Source organism: Carlito syrichta, unplaced genomic scaffold, assembly GCF_000164805.1.
Source record: "Carlito syrichta isolate Samal-C Ts95f unplaced genomic scaffold, Tarsius_syrichta-2.0.1 Scaffold301625, whole genome shotgun sequence".
Lineage (NCBI taxonomy): Eukaryota > Metazoa > Chordata > Mammalia > Primates > Tarsiidae > Carlito > Carlito syrichta.
The window spans coordinates 350,218-373,256 of record NW_007245721.1 but is presented as its reverse complement, the minus strand read 5'-3'; the positions used below and the strand labels follow the sequence as shown (position 1 = coordinate 373,256).

Sequence of the window (23,039 nt, the reverse complement as noted above, 5' to 3'; positions counted from 1 at the left end):
CTCCGTCGCCCAGACTGGAGTGCAGTGGCCACTTCCATCTACCGCAGCCTCTACCTGCTGGGCTCTGGCGATCCTTCCGCCTCAGCCTTCCGAGTAGCTGGAACTACAGGCGCGGGCTACCACGCCTGGCTAATTTTTTGATTTTATTGTAGAGATGAGGTCTCGCCTACCCAGGCAGGTCTCGAACCTGCGGGCTCAGGCAATCTACTCCCCTCAGCCTCCCAAAGGCGCGGGATTACAGGCTGAGCCACCCAGCCCGGCTCAGCATATTTTCAACATGTAGCATGTATCAATACTTTGTTTCTTTTTAGGTTTGACTAATCTTTCCTTGCATGGATACACCACAATTTGTTTATCCATTCATCCATTGGTGGACATTTGGGTTGTTTCCACCTTTTGGCTATTATTAATAATGCTGCTATAAACATGGATATACATATATCTCTTCAAGACACTAATTTCAATTCTTTTGAGTATATAATTAGAAGTGGGCCAGGCATGTTGACTCACCCCTATAATCCCAGTACTTTGGCAGGCCGAGGTGAGAGATTGCCTGAGCCCACTGGTTCAAGATCAGCCTGGGCAACTTGGCAAGACCTCATCTCTACAGTAAATCAAAAGAAATTAGCCAGGCATGGTGGCGTGTGCCTGTAGTTCCAGCTACTTGGAAGGCTGAGGTGGAGGGATCACTTGAACCCAGCAGGTCAAGGCTGCAGTGGCCATAAGTGTGCCACTGTACTCCAGCCTGGGTGACAGAGTGAGACCCCCGACTCAAAAAAGATAAGAAATGAATTGCTGACTCATATGGTAATTCTATTTTTAACTTTTTGAAATACTATTTTCCACAGCTTCTGTACCATTTTACATTCCTATCAACAGTATACAAATGTTCTAGTTTCTCTACATTTTCCCCAACGCTTGTTATTTTTCTGGGATTTTTTGTTAATAGCCATCCTAATGGGTGTGAGCTGGTATTGCATTGTCATTTTGATTTGCATCTCCCTAATGACTACTGATGTTGAGCATTTTTCATGTACTTATTGGCCATTCATTGTACATCTTTTTTTAGAGAAATATCTATTCAAGTACTTTGCCCATTTTTGAGTTGAGTTGTACATTTTTTGTTGTTGAATTTTAGGAATTCTTATGTATTAAGGATATCAATCTCTTATCAGGTAAATGATTTGCAGATATTTTTTCCCATTCTGTGGGTTGCCTTTTTACTCTGTTGATAGTATCTTTTAATGCACACAATATTTAATTTTAATGAAATCCTATTTGTTTTTTTCATATGTTGCCTTTGCCTTTGTTGTCATATCCAAGAAATAACTGCCAAATCCATTGTTTTGAAGCTTTTGCCTTATGTTTTCTTCTGAGAGTTTTACAGTTTTTGCTGTTACATTTAGGTCTTTTATCCATTTTGAATTCTTTTGGTATGTACTATTAGGTAAGGGTCCAACTTCATTCTTTTTATGTAGATATCTAGTTTTCTCAGCACTATTTGTCGGAAAGACTGTCCTTTCCTCATTGAATGGCACCCTTGTCAAAAGTTATTTGATTGTATATGTGAGGATTTATCTCTGCATTCCCTATTCTATTCCTTTGGTCTCTATGTCTGTTTTTAGACCAGTATTACACTGTTTTGATTATGTAGCTTTGTAGTAAGTTTTTTTTTTTGAGGGGGGGGTTGGAGTCTCACTTTGTTGCCCAGGCTGGAGTGCAGTGGCATGCTCATGGCCACCCCAGTGTCGACCTGCCTGGGGTCAGGCAACCCTTCCATCTTAGCCTTCCAAGTAGTGGGAACTACAGGTGTGCGCTACCATTCCTGGCCAATTTTTTGATTTATTCTAGAGATGAGGTCTCGCCAAGTTGCCCAGGCTGTTCTCGAGCCCATGGGTTCAGGCAATCCCCTCACCTCAGCCTCCCATGTAATAAGTTTTGAAATCAAGAAGTATGAGTCCTCCATCTCTTTTTTTCTTTTTCAAGGTTGTTTTGGCTATTTGGGATCCTTTGAAATTCAATGTGAATTTTAGGATAGATTTGTCTGGTTTTGCAGAAAATGTCATTGGCATTTTGATAGGGATTACACTGAATCTATAGATTTCTCTGGGTAATATTGACATCTTAGCAGTATTAAATCATCTTAAGAAGATGACTAATTGTAAAAGAGAAAAAAGAAAAGAACAATATTAAATCTTCTAATCCATGAACATGGGATGTGTTTGCATTTTTTAAGACATCTTTAATTTCTTTCAGCATCATTTTGCAGTTTTCACTATATGTCTTTTGCATTTTGGTGAAGTTAATTCCTAAATATTTTATTCTTTTTGATGCTATTGTAAATGGAATTGCTTTTGTAATTTGCTTTTCAGATTGCTTATTGTTAATGTATAGGAATGCAACTGACTTTGTGTGTGTGTGTTGACTTTGCCTCTTGCAAGTTTGCAAGTTTGCTCAATTCATTTATTCCAAAAGTTTTTGTGTGTGGGAGTTTTTTTGAGTAGGAGTCTCACTCTGCTGCCTCAGCTGGAGTGCAGTGGCATGCTCACAGCCACCACAGCCTCAACCTGCTGAGTTCAGGTGATCCTTTCACCTCAGCCTTCAAAGTAGCTAGAACCACAGGCACCCGCCATCATGCCTGGCTAATTTTTTGATTTATTGTAGAGGAGAAGTCTCACCAAGTTGCCCAGGCTGGTCTCAAACCTGTGAGCTCAGGCAATCTTCTCACCTTGGCCTTCTAAAGTGCTGGTATTATAGGCATGAGCCACCACACCTGACTGTGTGTAGGATCTTAGAGTTTTCTATATATAAGATCATGTCATCTGCAAAAAGAAATAATTTTACTTCTTTCTTTTCAGTTTTGATGTCGTTTATTTCTTTTTCATGCCTTTCTTGCTCTGGCTAGAACTTCCAGTACTATGCTGAATAGAAGTGGCAAAAGTAGGCATCCTTGCCTTGTTCCTGATCTTATAGGAAAAGCTTTCAGTCTTTTATCATTAAATGTAATATTTACTGTGAGTGTTTTAATATATGAGCTTTGTGATATTGAGATAGTTTTCTTCTATTTCTAGTTTATTGAAATTTTTTATCATGAAAGAGTGATTTTCTGCCGGGCTTGGTGGCTCAGCCTGTAATTCCGCGCCTTTGGGAGGCTGAGGTGAGTGAATTGCCTGAGTCCGCGGGTTCGAGACCCGCCTGGGCAGCGATACCTCATCTCTACAATAAATCAAAAAATCAGCCAGGTGTGGTAGCGCGCACCTGTAATTCCGGCTACTCGAAAGGCTGAGGCAAAAGGATCGCTGGAGCCCAGCAGGTCGAGGCTGCAGTAGCTGGGAGCGGCCACTGCACTCCAGTCTGGGCGACAGAGTGAGACTCCAACTCAAAAAAAAAAAGAAGGAGTGATTTTCTTTAATAGCCCTAAAAATTATCACATAAGGTGTTGAATTTTGTCAAATGTTTTTTCTGCATTAATTGGGAAAAGCATGTGGTCATTCATTCTATTCATGTGGTCTGTTACATTGATCGATTTTCACGTGTTGAGCTCTTCTTGCATTGCAAGAATAAAGCTCACTTGATCACATTGTAGCCATTTTTGTTTTTGTTTTGTTTTTTTTAGTTGGAGTCTCACTCTGTTGCCTAGGCTGGAGGGCAGTGGCACACTCAAGGCCACTACAGCCTCGACCTGCTGGGCTCAGGAGATCTTCCGCCTCAGCCTTCTATGTGGCTGGAACTATAGGCATATGCTACCACGCCTGGCTGATTTTTTGATTTATTATAGAGATGAGGTCTCACCAAGTTGGCCGGTCTGGTCTCGAATCCGTGGGCTCAGGCAATCTTCTCACCTCAGCCTCCCAAAGTTCTGAGCCACCACACCAGGTCTGTAACCATTTTTAATTGAATAATTCACTGTCCTTAATTAAAATCATAGTGCCAGCTGGGCTCAGTGGCTCAGCCTGTAATCCCAGCACTTTGGGAGGCCAAGGCAAGTGGATTGCCTGAGCCCATGGGTTTGAGACCAGCCCGGGCAACTTGGTGAGACCTTGTCTCTACAATAAATAAAAAATTAGCTGGGCACAGTAGCACGCGCCTGTAGTTCCGGCTACTTTGAAGGCTGGAGGCAGAAGTATTGGCTGAGCCCAGCAGGTCGTCGCTGGGGTGGCCATGAGTGTGCCAATGTACTCCAGCCTGGGCGACGGAGTGAGACACCAACTAAAAAAAAAAATCAAAGTGCCATGCAACCATCACCACTATCTCCCCAAACCCTTTCATCATTACAAACAGAAACTCTGTACCCATTGAGCAATAACTCTATTCCCCCTTCCTCAGGACCTAGTAACCTCTCATCTAGAATTTACCCAGTCCAGATATTTCATATAAGTGTATTCATGCAATATTTGACTTTTTTTGGTATGGCTTATTTAACTTAGCATGTTTCCAAGGTTCATATGTTTGTAGCATTATCAGCATTTCATTCCTTTTGATGAGTTAGTAATATTCCACGTATATATTTATTACATTTTGTTTATCCTTTCATTTGCTGATGGACATTTGAATTGTTTCCACCTTTTGGCTAATGCTGCTATAAACATTGGTGTACAAATATTTGTTTCAGTCTCTGCCTTCAATTCCTTGGAGTATATACCTAGGAGTAGAATTGCTAGATCATGTGGTAATTCTGTGTTTAACGTTTTTAGGAACATATTGTTGCATTTTAAGTTGATTTTTGTATATGGTGTGAGGATTGCCATAATAATTTGGAAACATGTTTCCATTCAGGGTGAAGACAATTGTTTGTCCCAGGAGAAACCTGTGGTTGTTGGTTCCTTGAAGTTACCTTCCTGTCTGAAAGCCCATACCTGCAAACAAAACTTGAGCAATGCTACAGAACTAGCCACAATCAGTAGGGTAAATATTGACATTTTACCTGCAGAAAGGAGGAACTCAATGAGTGATGGCTTAGTTCAGGAAAATCAACAAAGACACATGGATGCCTCTAATAAATTAGCAGATAAATGCAGTATTTCTCAAGTGAAAGAGGAGATGCTGCAGGATAACACTATATCCAGTGTTCAGCCTAAACACCTGATTCCTACTTGGTCCTCTGACACTGTCACTGGGGAAAAGAATGAACCAGGGAAACCTTTGCAGCACCCAATCAAAGACCAAAAGCCAAGGGACCAGGTGAGTGAAATGCACACATGGCATTAGTTTTAGAGAGAGGACTGGAAAGCGGTTATAAATGTGTGGCTTGTGTTTTGGTTATGCTCTAGGTGTTGTTTAGGAACATCAGTTGTTCTGTGTCTCAGTTTAAGCATAGAAGGATATTTTCTTTTTTTCTTTTTTTTTGAGTTGGAGTCTCATTCTGTCGCCCAGACTGGGTACAGTGGCACATTCACGATCCTTCTGCCTCAGCCTTACACGTAGCCAGAACTACAGGTGTGTGCTACCATACCTGGCTAATTTTTGATTTATTGTAGAGATGAGGTCCCGCTAAGTTGCCCACAGGTTCAGGCAATCCACTCACCTCGATCTCCCAAAGTGCTGGGAGTACAGGCTGAGCCACCAAGCTCGGCCAGAAGAATATTTTCATTACCCCAAAAAAAAACCCAGTAACTTATAACAGGTACCCTCCATTCCTTCTTTACACAACCCTGGCAATATTTGTCTCTATGGATTTGCCTATTCTGAACATTTCACGTTAGTGGAATCATACCATTTATGGCCTTCTGTGTCTGGCTTCTTTTACTTAGCTTAATGTTTTCAAGTTTTATCAATGATGTAAGGTGTACTAGTATATCATTTCTTTTTATTGCCAAATAATTTCCACAGTATTTATATATGGTGTTTTAGCTATCATCAAAAGATGGGATGCTGGGCTCGGTGGCTCAGCCTGTAATCCTGTGCCTTGGGAGGCTGAGGTGAGTGGATTGCCTGAGCCCACGGGTTCGAGACCTGCCAGGGCAATTTGGCGAGACCTCATCTCTACAATAAATCAAAAATCAGCCGAGCGTGGTAGCACGCGTGCTTGTAATTCTGGCTACTCGGAAGGCTGAGGCGTAAGGATCGCCAGAGCCCAGCAGGTCGAGGCTGCGGTGGCCGGAAGCGGCCACTGCATTCCAGTCTGGGTGACAGAGTGAGACTCCAACTCAAAAAAAAAAAAAAAAAAAAAAAAAGGTGGGCTGTTTTTACCTTTTGGCTGCTGTGGATAATGCCACTATGAACAGTTGAATACAAATTTTTGTGTGAACATATATTTACAGCTCTGTTAAGTATATACCTAGGAGTAGAATTGCTGAGTCATATGGTAACTCTGTGTATAACTTTTTGAGGAACTACAAAGCCATTTTCCCAAAGAAGCTGTATCATTTTATTTCCACCAGCAATATATGAGGGTTCTAGTTTCTCTACATTCTTGCCAGCCCTTGTTATTATCTGTCATTTTGATCATAGCCATCCTAGTAGGTGTGAAGTGGTTGTGATTTGCACATCCCTAGTGACAAATGAGGTTGAGCATTTTTTAAATGCTTTTTGGTCATTTGTGTACCTCCTTTGGAAAAATGATCTATTCAGATTCTTTGCCAGTTTTACATTGGTTTTATTTATCTTTTTATTGTTGAATTCTAAAAGTTCTTTATATACTCTAGATACCAGTCCTTCATTAGATATAGCATTTGAAAATAGTCTCCCACTCTGTAGGTTGTCTTTTTACTTTCTTGGTGGTGTCCTTTGAAGTACAAAAGTTTTTAAAATTTTGATGAAATCCAATTTTGTTTATTTTTTCTTTTGTGATTTGTGTTTTTGGTGTCATATTTTCTTCTAAGTGTTTATAGTTTTAGCTCTTACTTTTATGTCTGTCATCCATTTTGAGTTGATTTTTGTGTATGGTATGAAGAAGGTATTCAGCTTCATTCTTCTTTCTGCATGTGAATAACTCGTTGTCACAGCACCATTTGTTGAAAAGATTATTCTTTTCATATTGAATTGTGTTGGTACTCTGTTGAAAATCTGCAAACTATAAATATAATAGCTTATTTCTAGCCTCTCAATTCTGCTCCATTGATCTATGTTTGTCCTAATAATACACTGTCTTGATTACTGTAGCTTTTTAGTAAGTGTTGAAATTCAGAAGTATGAGTCTTTGAGCTTCCATTCTTATTTTTTCAATATTGTTTTGGCTATTTTTGAGTACTCTACATTTTTGTGTGAATTTTAGTATCAGCTTGTCAAACTCTGAAAAAAATGCTAAGATTTTAATAGGGATTGCTTTGAATCTGTAGATCATTTGCAGAGTATTGCTATCATAATATGTCTTCCAATCCATGAATATAGGATGTCCTTCCATTTATTTAGGTTTTCTTTAATTTCTTACAGTGATATTTGTTGTTTTCGCTGTACTATCCTTACACTTATTTTGTTAGATTTATTTCTAAGAATTTTACTCTTTTTGATGCAAATAGAATTGTTTTCATAATTTCATTTTCAGATTGTTCACTGTCCATGTATAGAAATACAACTGATTTTTTAAATGTTCTTGTATTCTGCAACCTTGCTTATTGGTTCTAAAAATAATTTTTTTTTTTGAGTTGGAGTCTCACTCTGTTGCCCAGGCTGGAGTGCAGCGGCCACTTCCATCTACTGCAGCCTCGACCTGCTGGGCTCCAGCAATACTTCTGCCTCAGCCTTCCAAGTAACTGGAACTACAGGCGCGCGCTACCATGCCCGGCTAATTTTTTGATTTATTGTAGAGATGAGGTCTCGCCAAGTTGCCCAGGTGGGTCTCAAACCCGTGGACTCAGGCAATCCACTCGCCTAGGCTTCCCAAAGTGCTGGGATTATAGGCTGAGTCACCAAGCTTTTAGTGCAGATTTTTTTTTTGTTTGATAGAATTTCATGTTCAGCAATTCCTCTACCTTTTTGTTGTTATTGTTATTTTTTCTTCTTCATAAAAGTGGGAGAACTTTTTTTCAGGACCATTTGGATTTCGTGGAGAAGCTCCTTAAGTTATTTTTCCCAAAATACGTAAGCTGTATTTTGAACACCCTGTACTTATTACCAGTACAGAATCATTTATTTTCCTCTTCATAATTGGGTCATCTGTGGTGTATTATTTTGGTCTCCATGTTCAGTTAGATTCTTATTTAATAATATTGAAAAATTAATCATTTACTTTATATTCAATATTAGCTATGCTTTAGGTATGCTTGTGAAAGAATAAATTTACAAATTGTTTTACCTACACTTTTGTGTTTGCTGGAGACTATGGCTTTTAGAATGCAATTTTACCTTGTATTATTATCACACTGTTCATTTTTATTTCTAAAATGTACCACATAGCAGGTTCTTGATTAAAAATGTGTTGACTGATACTCAATTACAGTGTCTATCTATTTGAAAACCTAGATATTCTGATAGTTAAACATTTTTAAAAATAAATTCAAGAATCAGCCAGGCATGGTAGGATGTGCCTGTAGTTCCAGCTACTTGTGAGACTGAGGCAATAGGCTCCTGAGCTCAGGAGTTTGAAACTAGCCTGGGCAACATCGCAAGACCAGTCAATCAGTCAACAATGAAAGAAAGAAAAAAAAGAAATGCGAGAATCTATTTTGAAAAAATGTTTGGTATGCATTGGTTTCTAGAACCAGCTCTCCAAATAAAATAGTAAGTCTCTGGTGACTTTTACAACTTAAAAGGTAATTTGCTATCAATAGCTCCCTGTTTTGTTTTGTTTTGTTTTGTTTTGTTTTGAGTCGGAGTCTCACTCTGTCACCCAGGTTGGAGTGCAAGTGGCATACTCGCAGCCGCCACAGCCTTGACCTACTGGGCTCAGGTGATCCTTCCACCTCAGCCTTCCAAGTAGCTGAAACTACAGGCATGTGCTACCACAGCTGGGGGAATGGTGCTGCTGAGGTTTGTGGTCATTCCTATTATTCTCTAAAGAGAATACTAGTACTAGTAGTTTCCATTTGTTGAATGTGGACCATATCTCAAGCATAATGGTAAACATCTTAAGGATGTTTTGATTTATTTGATGTCTTGGTTTATTGTAGAGATGAGGCCTCACCAAGTTGCCCAGGCTGGTCTTGAACCCTGGGCTCAGGCAATCTTCTTGCCTCGGGCTTCCAAAGTGCTGGTACTATAGGCATGAGCCACTGCACCTGGCCAGCTCCCATTTTTTGAGCATAAAATTAATATATGCCAGACATATATTAGTGTATCATCTTAGCTAATACCCACACAGTAATATAATGAAGGAAGGGACACTAGATCCATTTTTAGATGAAGAACCTGGGCCCAGGGAGATTAAATTTTTCACATGACTCTAATGCCAAATTCAGTGCTTTTTTAATTGTGCTTTTTGGGGTGCATCCAAATAATTGAAATTTACTTGGGAAATAAATGTATGTTAAATTGGTGTTCACGTAAGACATGTGTTCATTTTCAGTAGAAAACATATTAAAAGTGACAAAGAGATTTAAAAAAAAAAACCTGAATCAAACATCACTAGTTTCAGGTTAATCACAATTTTAGTAATTTAATTAAAACAATTATTTTGGGGGGAAGAGAAAAACTCAGATAACTAATGTCAGCATTTTATCTTTGCCTGTCAATACTGCAAATAAATATTCATTCAAAGAAATATAACACCTCCTCATTTACAATTTGAAGAGTAGGCATGGAAGATATGGCCACTTAGAAATTCAGAAGTCTATTTCATTATTCTGTGTTTTTTATGTGTATGTTTGCTTTTATTTTTATTATTTTATTTTTTTGACTGTTGTATTATGATTTAATGTAATTGCACCAAAATTTGAAATGATAGCTCCTCTTGTTTTCTAAGAGGAAATTTGTGCATGTCTCCATATTCAATTCTGCAGTTACTTTTGAACCATGCTATGCACTTTACATTATAATGTATCAGTTTAGAATCTATGCAACACCTCAAATTATAGAAAGGAAGCAGTTTTTAAAACTGGAAAGTTTTCATGCTGAAGATAAAAACCATTTTTTATGGTCTACTTACTTTGGGTTATAATGTACCAGGTTGCTGCTATACTTTAAAATACCATTTTATTATTTTTAAGGATCAAGTTGCTGATGAATATATTATAGAAAAACAGGACAGAATTTACCAGGGTTTACAGCCACACAGCTCTGCATCTGAACCTTCCTTGTCTCGACAGCGGCGGCAGAAGAAAGAACAGACTGAGCACAGTGGGAAAAAGAGACAGGTTGGCAGAGATCTCTTTGCAATAAGTCATTGTGCTGCTGTTTGCAAGATAGTCTTTGGGAAACTCAGTTTCTATTTAGAACAATTAGCAGTTGCCAGAAAGACACGTAGGAAATGCAAGAACACATGGAGAATGGTGGCAATGGCAGGATGCTACATATTAATTTTCAAATACCAGTGAGTTGGAAGCAGAGTAAGGATTTTATCTTCCCTAACTAAGATAGACAGATCATTTTGAGAGTTAAAGGAACAGGTTGATGAGGGTAAACCTTTGACACCTTTTATATTATACTGATGAACAGTTCTTATCTTTTGTGTGAAATCATGTTGACACATCATTTCTTGAAGTAACTTTCACAGATAAGCTTATTTCCATAAACTTCTTAGACGATTTACTTTTGGCAGAGTCTTTTTTAAAAATACAATGTTTTGAAGTTTTAAAGAGCAAATCACTGACAAATACATAGGCAAATACACAGAGAACCTGCTGATGGAGGAACTTTAGAGGTGGCTGATAATCCCCCTGCTTTTTTAATTATTTAAGTTCCAAGAGTCACCTCCTCAACTTTTGCCTTCACATCCTATTGTTGGAAAAGTGGATATCATGGCAACACAAAAAGATGCTGAAAACCAAAGTAGAATGGTTGCTGGGTCTGTGATCAGTTCGAGGAGCAGTGAGATATCATCATCAAAGGTTTGTGGGATCATATGCTGGATTTTTAAAGGACCTTATAGAGATTTGTGGTTGTAAAATCCTGTATACATTGTAAAGTTTTCGTTGTAAAGTTTTGTATTAAAACATCTCAGCCCTGCTTTTTGCCAAACACTGGAAGGGGCAGGTTTGTGATTTCCAGCAGAAGCTTTGATTGAAATGGACAGATTTGTGGAAATGATGGTCACTTCCAGTTACTTAAGGAGACCAAGTAGATTCTGAATATAGGAAATGTGAGTGAAAGTCCTCATTTGCCCATTCAGAAATGAGCACCTCCCAGAAACAAGGACTATGATAATTTCTTGCTAGTAACTGTAATTGTAATGTGGACTGGTTTTCAATAGATACTCCTTTGAAAGCCAGTGCAGCACTTTGGGAGGTCAAGGTGAGTGGATTACCTAAGCCTGCGGGTTCGAGACCAGCCCGGGCAAGTTGGTGAGACCTTGCCTCTACAATAAATAAAAAATTAGCTGGGTGTGGTAGCACACGCTGGTAGTTCTGACTGCTTGGAAGACTGAGGCGGATGTATCACCGGAGCACAGCAGGTCAATGCTAGGGTAGCCGTGAGTGTGCCACTCTACTCCATCCTGGGCGATGGAGTGAGACTCAAAAAAAAAAGAAAAAAAGAAAGCCAGTGCAATGCCTTTTTCTTAATGCTGGATGATATAGCAAGCTTTGTAGGTGTTAGAAAAATAGTGAATAGGAATGGAAATGACTGTGTGACTTTCTTTAAAAGGATCGACCATTATCAGCCAGAGAGAGGAGGCGACTGAAACAGTTACAGGAAGAGATGTTCCCCTCAGGTAAACTTGACCTCTTTTCTTCATCAAATTGGCAATTGTTGGTATAGCTTGTCAACTGCTTCTGATTGGGAGGTGTTAAGACTTTAAAACAGCAGTAATCCATTTGGAAAGTCGACTTGGAAGAGCTTTTGAAATTTCTTAGTTGAGCCTTTTAAGAAATTATCATAGACTGATGAATCTGGAACATATATCATCAAAAGGATATTAAAAAGACAGCGAGAAGGCTTTGAATGGCAATGACTCCTGAAAGATGTCAGACTGGAAATCAAATGAATATTTCCATGTTCAGAGTTTGCTGGTCAGAGAATTGCTCTCTTCTTGGGAACAGAGGAAGCTGGGGGAATGGTGCTGCTGAGGTTTGTGGTCATTCCTATTATTATTCTCTAAAGAGAATACTAGTACCAGCAGTTTCCATTTATTGAATGTGGACCATGTCTCAAGTATGATGGTAAACATCTTAAGGATATTATCTAATTTCATGTTTACAATAACTGCCAAAGGCAGGCAGCATTGTTCCCATTTTGCAGCTGAGGAAACTGGGGCTCTGAGAGGTTAAGTAATTTGCCTAAGGTCACAGAGTTGGTAGACTCAGAGCTAAGATTTTAACTGAAGTATCAGATATAAGAGTAATAATCAATATGCTGTTTGAGTTATTTCTGCCCTGAACCTTGCTGGGGTATGCTCCATACCCAGTACAAAGTCCTCTTTAATTGAGGCCAGCCTACCACTAACCATTGCTGGAGGTGTTTGGTTTTTCAGGCCCTTCAGTGAGTAGAGCTTCTCTGAATGCAGCAGGGCCAAGGAAACCACAGGAGGAAGGCCAGCCCATCCCTGCCCGACCATTCTCCAACTGCAGCATTGCTCAGGTACAGTTACACATTACACACTCCTAAGGGAAAATGTGGACATGTCTTAATCTAGCAAGTCTACTACAGTAAACCTTATAAATGTCAGCTCCATTATTTCTGGGACAGGGTCAGCTCAGGTTACATCTTTTTACTCTTGATATAGAAAGGAACTAGGCCAGGTGCAGTGGCTCATGCCTGTAATCCCAGCACTTTGGGAGGCCAAGGCGGGAGGATTGCTTGAGCTGAGGAGGTTGAGGCCAGCCTGGGCAACATAGCAAGATCTTGTCTCTACAAAAAAATTACAAAAGCTAGTCAGGTGTGGTAGTGCACATCTGTAGTCCTAGCTACTTGGGAGGCTGAGATGGAAAGATTGCCTGAGCCCAGGTGGTGGAGGCTGCAGTGAGCCATGATTGTGCCATTGTACTCCAGCCAAGGCAACAAAGTGAGACCCCAACTCAAAAAAAAAAAAATGTTCAGGCACTCTTGTAAACAATTGGCAGAATAATTTAAAATATTTCTGACTGGGCATGGTGGCTCATGCCTATAATCTCAGCACTTTGGGAGATGGAGGCGAGAGGGTTGCCTGAGTCCAGGGATTCGAGATCAGCCTGGGCAACTTGGCAAGACCTTGTCTCTACAGTAAATCAAAAAAATTAGTCAGGCATGCACCTGTGGTTCTAGCTACTTGGAAGGCTGAGGCAGAAGGATCACCTGAGTTCAGCAGGTTGAGGCTGTGAGCATGCCACTGCACTCCAGCCTGGGTGACAGAGTGAGACTCCAACTCAAAAACAAACAAACAAACAAACAAGACTTCTTGAGGGTTTCCACTAGGCAGTGCTTTGCGTATTGCTTTGCTTATTCTGCTGTGATACCGATATACCCATCTATGTGGCGAGATTTTAGTCTTACTTGCTAATCATTCCTGTTTCCTGTTTGTGTCAATACAGTTTACCTTCTTGTCTGTGGATGATATAGTGACACCATCTGGTGGTTAAATGGGTAATTGCTGGTTTCTAACCCATGTCCAAGGTATTATACTTGGGAATTAATTTGTCCTGCCCTCTGAAAGTAATGAAGATATTCCTTTTTAAAATTTTTTTCTGTGTGTTTGTGTCAGGGTCTCACTCTGTCACCCAGACTGCAGTACAGTGACATAATCATGGCTCACCCTAGCCTCAAACTCCTGGGCTCAAATGATCCTCCTGCTTCAGCCTCCCAAGTAGCTAGAACTACAGGTGTGCACCACCACACCCTGTTAATGTTGGTTTTTTTTGGGTTTTTTTTGAGTTGGAGTTCCACTCTGTCGCCCAGACTGGAGTGCAGTTGTTTTGTTTTTTTGTAGAGACAAGGTCTCACTGTACTATTGCCAGGCTGGTCTTGAACTCCTGGGCTCAAGTGACCCTTACACCTCAGCCTCCCAAAGTGCTAGGATTATAGGTGTGAACCACCATGCCCAGCCAAGATATTATTTCTTTAACAATATAATTTACTTATTTCATTAATGGAGGCTGCCCTCTCCACTTTACAAAGTTATAAGGTTTGTAATTATATCAGGCAATTTTTTAAAGCACTTTACCAGTGTCACATTTTTAGAGTAAGCTAAAGCTGAATGTGGTAAGGTGTGCATATAATTCCAGCACTTGGGAGGCAAAGGAGGGACGATTGCTTGAATCCTAGAGTTTGAGGCCAGGCTGGGCAACATAGCAAGACCCTCATCTAAAAAAATAAATAAATAAATAAAGCAAGCTGAGATTGCCTTGATTTAGGTAGCATTCTATCTAGTTAAAAATGCCAGTATTTCTATGGGGAAAACCCTCTGATTAGGAGTCAAAACACCAGAACTAGTCATTCATTTTCCTCTGGAAAGGAAATTTCTTCACAGCTGAGACTCTCCAGGGCCCTTATAAAATTTTACCTTGATGTTCCTCAGGCTTCTTTGAACTTCATGAGTGAACAGGGATAGCATATGGATAAAGTAACTTCAGCGTTTTTTTTTTCTTTTTACCACCAATCTAATCGGAAATATTTATTTTTTTTGAGTTGGAGTCTTACTCTATCATGCAGGCTGGAGTGCAGTGGCATGCTCACAGCCACTGCTGCCTCAACCTGCTGGGCTCAGGTCATCCTTCTGCCTCAGCCTTCCAAGTAGCTGGAACCACAGGTGTGTGCCACCATGCCCGGCTAATTTTTTTTTATTTGTTGTATAGAGACAAGGTCTTGTCAAGTTGCCCAGGCTGGACTCGAACCCCTGGGCTGAGGCAATCCTTTCACCTCCCCCTCCCAAAGTGCTGGTATTACAGGCATGAGCCACTGCACTTGGCCAGAAACACTTTTTATAGTTGTTAGTTTCTTATTTTAAATTACACCTAAAGCCCATTGTGTCTAATTGTACCTAAGACTGTTTCAAGTATTACATTCTAGTTGTGTTGTCATGTAGAATTTTGTTTCTTCTAAACGTTAATAGGAAAGGAAGCTGATTCATTGTCTGTCTGAGGATGAGTTAAGTTCTTCTACAAGTTCAACTGATAAGTCAGATGGAGATTTCAGGGAAGGGTAAGTTCTTTTTTTTCTGCCTCCCTTTATAAACTGTTTCTGTTTGAATTAATCTTAAGTGTACACATTTACAGTAGGATTCATATCCTGTAGCACTTTCATTGATAAAGTTATAAATATCTTGTGGTATATGTGAGAACTAAAAATATCTCTTCTATGAACAAATCTGATTTTCATTCATAATTCTTGTAGAATGACTTCTTAGATTTGTGGATATAGTTTCATCAGATTTAGAAAAAGTTAGGCCACTATTGTTTCACATATTTTTTGGATTTCTTCCTACTCTCTTGGTTCAATTACATGTATATTAGACTGCTTAAAGTTGTCCCACAGCTCACTGATTATTTTTACTTTTTTCTCTGTTACATATTTCATAGCCTCTATTTTTATATCTCTGATTTCACTAATCTTTTCCTCTTCAGTGTCTAATCTGTTAATCCTATTCCATGTATTTAACACATTTTACTTCTTATCTCTAGGAGTTTGATTTGGGTCTATTTTTATACCTACGGTGCCTCTCCTTACAATGTTTTCCACTACCTTGGCCATATGGAGTATATTTATAATAACCACTTAATCTCCATTTTTTTTTTAAATTTTTATTTTTTAATTTTTATTTATTTATTTTTTTGTTCGTTTGTTTTTTTGAGTTGGAGTCTCACTCTGTCACCCAGACTGGAGTGCAGTGGCCGCTCCCGGCCACCGCAGCCATGACCTGCTGGGCTCCGGCGATCCTTCCGCCTCAGCCTTCCGAGTAGCCGGAATTACAGGCGTGCGCTACCATGCCTGGCTAATTTTTTGATTTTATTGTAGAGATGAGGTCTCGCCTGCCCAGGCGGGTCTCAAACCCACGGGTTTGGGCAATCCACTCACCTCAGCCTCCCAAAGTCACGGGATGACAGGCTGAGCCACCGAACCCGGCTTCCCCATTTATTAATTTTATCATTTGTGTCACTTTTGGGTCTATTAACTGATTTCTTTCTCTTTATACAAATGTGTGATATCTTCCTGCTTCTGTGTATGTCTGGTAGTTTTATTTTTTGGGGGGGTTGGCATCTCACTCTGTCACCCAAGCTGGAGTGCCGTGGCACGCTCATGGCCACTGCAGCCTTGACCTGCTGGGCCCAGGTGATCCTTCCACTTCATCCTTCCAAGTAGCTGGAACTACAGGCATGCACCACCATGCCCAGCTAATTTTTTGATTTATTGTAGAGACAAGGTCTTGCCATGCTGCTCAGGCTGTTATTGAACTTATGAGCTCAGGCAAAATCCTCTTGCCTCTACTTCCCAAAGTGCTGGGATTATAGGCGTGGGCTACCACGCTTGACTTCCATCTAATTTTTTTTTTTTTTTTTTTTTTGGAGAAAGCAGGATTTATTGAGAGGACAGAAAAAGCTCCCACAGTGGGAGGGGACCCAAAGGGGTTGGGCATCTAATTTTTTAATTAAAAAAATTCTCATGGAGCCAGTTAAATAACAAGGGAATTTTTTTAGACAAGGTCATACAAATGAAATGAATACCTTGGTACAATTGATGACTCAGACCCTGAAACTGGATTCTAAAGACAGCTCTGAAGATCTCCCAGTACCAAATTCAGTGTCAGAATTTAAACTTCATCGGAAATACCGGGACACACTGGTACTTCATGGCAAAGTTGCAGAAGAGGGAGAGGAACTCCATTTTAAAGAGCTACCTTCAGGTGATTAGTTTATTCTTTTACAGAAAACTGGAAAGCATGTATTTATTGGAGAAATATGTCAAATCAGGGAGCTAATGCCTATTAATTTGGGGGGTTTTAAAAAATTATTTCATTTGGATGTTTCCATAAAAGGCATATCTTGTTTTATGCAACAAATGTATTTCTGAAAAATTGCATGAAAATTTATTTATTTTTTGAGCCAGAGTCTCACTCTGTCACCCAGGTTAGAGTGCAGTGGCACACTCACAGCCACCGCAGCCTCAACCTGCTGGGCTCAGGTGATCCTTCCATCTCAGCCTTCCAAGTAGCTGGGACTACAGGCCCAACCCACCATGCCTGGTTAATTTTTTAATTTTTTTGTAGAGATGACGTCTTGCTATGTTGCCTAGGTTGCTCTTGAACTCCTCGGTTCAGGTAATCCTCTCATCTCGGCCTCCCAAAGCGCTGGGATTATAGGCATGGGCCACTGTGCCTGGCTAAAATTGATTTTTAAAAATAAATGTAAGTAGATAAATGTTTGGGGGTGTTTCATACGAATTTTTCTTCAGTTACTGTGATTTTTTTAGGTTTAAAAGATGATAGTGAGACATGAAGCTCAAGTTCATATATAAATGTTTAGTCATTAAGATGCAAATGGAGATGTTAAACTGAACTCTTTTCAAAGGAAAAAGAATTTTAATATCACAAATTAAGATAAAAAAAAAAACAAAACAGCCTAGGCATGGTGGCTCACACCTATAATCCCAGTGCTTTGGGAGGCCAATTTGGGAGGATCTCTTGAACCCAGGAATTTGAGGCTGCAGTGAGCTATGATCATGCCACTTCACTCCAGCCTGGGCAAGAGTTAAGAGCAAGACCCTGTCTCTAAATTAAAATTTAAAAAAAAATTATGTTCTTGCTGTAGTAGTACAAGTACTTATTTTTTCCTTCTTTGCTATTGCTTTTTAGCTATTATGCCAGGTTCTGAAAAGATCAGGAGAATAGTTGAAGTCTTGAGAGCTGATGTAATTCGGGGCCTAGGGGTTCAACTTTTAGAGCAAGTGTACGATCTTTTGGAAGAGGATGATGAATTGCAGAGAGAGGTGAGTGTCCCATTAGCTGTGTCAAGCTACTTACGTTACAGAATTTTTTAAACATCATTTTCACATATCGCACAATTCACCTATCTCAAGTGTACAATCATCACCACAATGCTAGAACATTTTTATTCCCCCTCAAAGAAACTTTGTATCCATTAGCAATCACTTCTTGCTGTCCCATTGCCAGATCTGAGGTTATATATTCCAACATCTAAGAGGTTTGTGATTTTAGTCCTTACATTTAGGTCTTTGGGTCATATTTTGAGCTAATTTTTGTAAAGCTCCAACTTCATTCTTATATGTGTGACTGTCCTATTGTCCCATTACCATTGTTGAAAAGACCATTCTTTTACCTCGTCAAAATCAGTTGACTATAGACAGATGGGTTTATTTCTGGACTCTCAATTGTATTCCATTGTTCTATATATCTGTCTTCATGCCACTACCACAGTCTTGTTTAAAGCTGTTGCTTTATACTCAGTTTTGAAATCAGGAAAAGTAGCCGGGGTCGGTGGCTCAGCCTGTGATCCCAGTGCTTTGGGAGGCTGAGGTGAGTGGATTGCCTGAGCTGGCGGGTTCGAGACCTGCCTGGGCAACTTGGCGAGACCTCATCTTTACAATAAATCAAAAAATCAGCCAGGCGTGGTAGCGTGTGCCTGTAGGTCCGGCTACTCGGAAGGCTGAGGTGGAAGGATCCCCGGAGCCCAGCAGGTCGAGGCTGCGGTGGCTGGGAGCGGCCACTGTACTCCAGTCTGGGCGACGGAGTGAGACTCCAACTCAAAAAAAAAAAAAAGAAATCAGGAAAAGTGAGTCTTCCAACTTTATTCTTTTTTAAGACTATCGTGACTATTTTGAGTCCCTTACTATTTCATATGAATTTTAGAATTTGCTTGTCAGTTTCCACAAAGAATCCAGCCTAGGATTCTGATAGAGATTTCTTGTTCAATCTGTAGATCAATTTGAGTATCACCATCTTAACAGTATTAATCCATGAACATAGTTTCCATTTATTTAATCTTTAATTGCTTTCAATAATGTTTTATAATTTTCAGAGTATAAGTATTTTATTTTATTTTTTTGAGTTGGCATTTCACTCTGTCACCCAGACTGGAGTGCAGTGGCACGCTCCTGGCCACTGCAGCCTCGACCTGCTGGACTCAGGCGATCCTTCTTCCTCAGCCTTCCAAGTAGCCAGAACTACAGGTGTGCGCTATCATGCCTGGCTAATTTTTGATTTATTGTAGAGACGAGGTCTCACCAAGTTGCACAGGTGGGTCTCGAACCCGCGGGCTCAGGCAGTTCACTTGCCTCGGCCTCTCAAAGTGCTGGGATTACAGGCTGAGCCACTGAGCCTGGCCAAGTATAAGTTTTGTACTTCTTTTGTTAAGTTTATTTCTAATTATTTTATTCTTTTTGATGCTATTGTAATCGGCATTTTCTTATATCCATTTGGGATTGCTCATTGCACATGCATAGAAATACATTTGATTCAATGTACATTTTAATTTCTTTAATTTTTTTACTGTATATTTTTTAGGTATGTCCTTAATGGTTGCTCTAAGGTCTACCATATACATCTTACCAGAATTAGCTTCAATTTATACTACATTCTGATGAGATATAGAAACATTACTCCTATTCCCTTTTCCCCTTGTGATATTATTATTATACATACCACATCTGTAAATGTTGTCAAACCAACATTACGGCCAGGAGCGGTGGCTCACCTACTTCTGTTGTTATATTATTGGCAAATATGTTACATTTATTTATGTTATAAGCTCAATAATATATACATTTTTAAAAATTGTAGTAAAATACACATAACTTAAAATTTACCATTTTAGCCATTTTTAAGTGTACAGGTTGGTGGCATGAAGTACATTCACATTGTTGTGCAACTATCACCACTATCTGCCTTCAAAACTTTTTCACCTTGTAAAACTGAAATTATACCCATTAAAGAAAAATTTCCCATTTCCTGCTCCCGCCAGTCCCTGGCCACCACCATTTCTTTCTGTCTCTATGAATTTGGATATTCTAAACATTTACACAAAGCCTAAACATAGCATCTAGAAAAAATAAAACTTGTCTTCAAGAAAGCTCCATGCCCAGATGGCATTACTGTTGGATTCTTCCAACCATCTAAGAAAGAAATACCAGACCTACACAAATTCTTCCTGAAGACATTAAGAGGAGATACTTCCCAAATCACCCACAAGATTTCCACCAGTTCATTTGAGAATAGGGGGTATGCAGAGCTCCTTGCTGTCATGCTGGATTATATTTTTTATTTAGTGTTATGTCTCTTAATCTGGAACATTTCTTCAGTCTTTGGTTTTCTTGACTTTAATATTTTTGAAGAGTACAGGCCATGTGTTTTATAAAATGTCCCTTGGTTTGGGTTTTTCTGATGTTTTCTCATGAATAGATTTTGGGTATGCATTTTTGGCAGGAATACCACAGAAGTGATGTTGTGCCCTCAGTGTATCAGGAGGTACGAGGTGTTATTTTAATTTTAAGCAATTATTTGAGCAGACATATACTGAGTGTCACACAATATTTTTTTAAAATACCAGTCAGGTTGACTTTCATGTTTGCTAATTGGTTATCGGTATTACTATTTTGTACATGTATAGGAATTATATTTTTATATACATATATAATTCGATTTGCCAAATTATCTATGGGATTTAGTTGTTCTATCAATTCTAATTTTACTGAGTTATTTTATTCTAAGAACTCTTAGCCGGGCTTGGTGGCTTAGCCTGTAATCCCGCGCCTTTGGGAGGCTGAGGTGAGTGGATTGCCTGAGCCCACGGGTTTGAGACCCGCCTGGGCAGCGAGACCTCATCTCTACAATAAATCAAAAAATCAGCAGGGCATGGTAGCGCATGCCTGTAATTCTGGCTACTTGGAAGGATCGCCGGAGCCCAGCAGGTCGAGGCTGCAGTGACCGGAAGTGGCCACTGCACTCCAGTGTGGGCAACAGAGTGAGACACCAACTCAAAAAAAAATAAAAAAATAAAAATAAATAAATAAGAACTCTTTATATATTAATGTTATTAATTAATCCTTTGGCATTAAAGTTGCAAATATCTTCCCTAGTTTATTGTTTACTCTTAATTTCTTATGACTTTTTTTTTAAATCTTGAATTTTTAAATTTTTTTATATAAACAGAACTATTAGTATTTTCCTGTATGGTATCCACCTTTGGTATCATACCTAGGAAAGCCCTTCTAAGATTATAGAATGTTTTTTCTACTACATACTGATTTTCTTTTAATCTGTCTCTCAAATAGGTACGTTTGCGGGAGCATATGGGTGAAAAGTATTCAACTTACAGTGTGAAAGCTCAACAGTTGAAATTTTTTGAAGAAAATGTGAATTTTTGAGAATATACTTTAATCTGCCAGAACTAAGACTTATTTTCAAAGGTTTTTGGTTTATAAACAAAAACAATTGTTTGGAGGCCATTCACCATCCTTTTATATCTCATTGGGGTTTTCTTACTGGAAAAAAAAAAATATGGACAGAACAAAGTAGTATGAAGCAAAATCACTAAAGAAAAAAAAAAAAAACAGCTGGACTCAGTGGCTCAGCCTGTAATCCCGCGCCTTTGGGAGGCTGAGGTGAGTGGATTGCCTGAGCCTGCGGATTCGAGACCCGCCTGGGCAGGCGAAACCTCATCTCTACAATAAATCAAAAAAATTAGCCGGGTGTGGTAGCGCGCACCTGTAGTTCCAGCTACTTGGAAGGCTGAGGCAGAAGGATCGCCGGAGCCCAGCAGGTCAAGGCTGTGGTGGCTGGAAGCAGCCACTGCACTCCAGTCTGGGCAACAGAGTGAGACTCCAACTCAAAAAAAAAAAAACTTTGGCTTTCATATTCTCTATGAGGACACATCTGTTGTTTGATTACCATTTTACTGAGCCTTAAGCCACCAACTTTATATTTAGAACTTTATTTTTTTAAGGTACTAACTAGCTTGAAAACAGGGTCATGAAATAGAGGATTGAAAGTTTTATACTGAGCTGGCTCGGTGGCTCAGCCTGTAATCGCAGCGCTTTGGGAGGCTGAGGTGAGTGGATTGTCTGAACCCACAGGTTCGAGACCCGCCTGGGCAACTTGGCGAGACCTCATCTTTACAATAAATAAAAAAAAATTAACCAGGCGTGATTGCACACACCTATAGTTCCAGTTACTTGGAAGGCTGAGGTGGAAGGATTGCCAGAGCCCAGCAGGTCGAGGCTGCGGTGGCCGGGAGTGGCCACTGCACTCGTCTGGGTGACAGAGTGAGACTCCAACTCAAAAAAAGAGAAAGTTTTATACTGTATTATAGTGATAAAAGCAATAGGAGAAACAAATGACATACATCTAGTGGTAATACCTGCCATTGTTCATAACCTTAGAGAGCAGTTGATCAATTATAAAATTAAAAATGTCAATTCACAGTTCTGGGAATACATTTAAATAATATGAAGTTTTATCTAGTACTTGAGCAACTGACTTATATTTTATTTTATTTATTTTATTTTTTTTGAGTTGGAGTCTTACTCTGTCACCCAGACTGGAGTGCAGTGGCTGCTGCCGGCCACCACAGCCTCGACCTGCTGGGCTCCAGCGATCCTTCCGCCTCAGCCTTCCAAGTAGCTGGAACTACAGGCGCGTGCTATCACACCCGGCTAATTTTTTTTTTTAATTTATTGTAGAGATGAGGTCTAACTAAGTTGCCCAGGTGGGTCAGGAAATGCAACTGACTTTTAAGCATTGATGAACTTTTAATATTTTATTTTCATTTAATGTGATCCTCATTTAGAGTATAAAAGAATTAAAACTAAGAGATATACTGGCTTTGTAAATCAGTATGTTTTTACATACTAGTTTTGTTAGATTTATCTTTCTATCAGTGAAACTTTTTTTTTTTTTTGAGTTGGAGTCTCCCTCTGTTGCCCAGGCTTGAGTGCCGTGGAACACTCACAGCCACCGCAGCGTCGACCTGCTGGGCTCCGGTGATCCTTATGCCTCAGCCTTTCAAGTAGCTGGAACTATAGGCGTACACTACCATGTCGGGCTCATGTTTTGATTTATTGTAGAGATGAGGTCTCACCAAGTTGCC

The 23,039-nt window shown here is 39.6% G+C and overlaps 1 protein-coding gene across 1 annotated transcript in view; it reads left to right on the top strand.

The window, feature by feature from the left end:
- NEK4 (NIMA related kinase 4) overlaps nucleotides 1-21,351 on the top strand; it is a 32,387-nt gene extending 11,036 nt beyond the window's left edge. The window contains exons 7-15 of the mRNA XM_008054971.1: nucleotides 4,777-5,181; nucleotides 10,083-10,229; nucleotides 10,773-10,922; nucleotides 11,677-11,743; nucleotides 12,503-12,609; nucleotides 15,056-15,144; nucleotides 16,638-16,843; nucleotides 17,792-17,925; nucleotides 21,226-21,351. Coding sequence (XP_008053162.1) covers nucleotides 4,777-5,181; nucleotides 10,083-10,229; nucleotides 10,773-10,922; nucleotides 11,677-11,743; nucleotides 12,503-12,609; nucleotides 15,056-15,144; nucleotides 16,638-16,843; nucleotides 17,792-17,925; nucleotides 21,226-21,318 — 1,398 coding nt within the window. The 3' untranslated portion in view covers nucleotides 21,319-21,351. The remainder of the gene's footprint in view (nucleotides 1-4,776; nucleotides 5,182-10,082; nucleotides 10,230-10,772; nucleotides 10,923-11,676; nucleotides 11,744-12,502; nucleotides 12,610-15,055; nucleotides 15,145-16,637; nucleotides 16,844-17,791; nucleotides 17,926-21,225) is intronic.
- The last annotated feature ends 1,688 nt before the right edge of the window (nucleotides 21,352-23,039 follow it).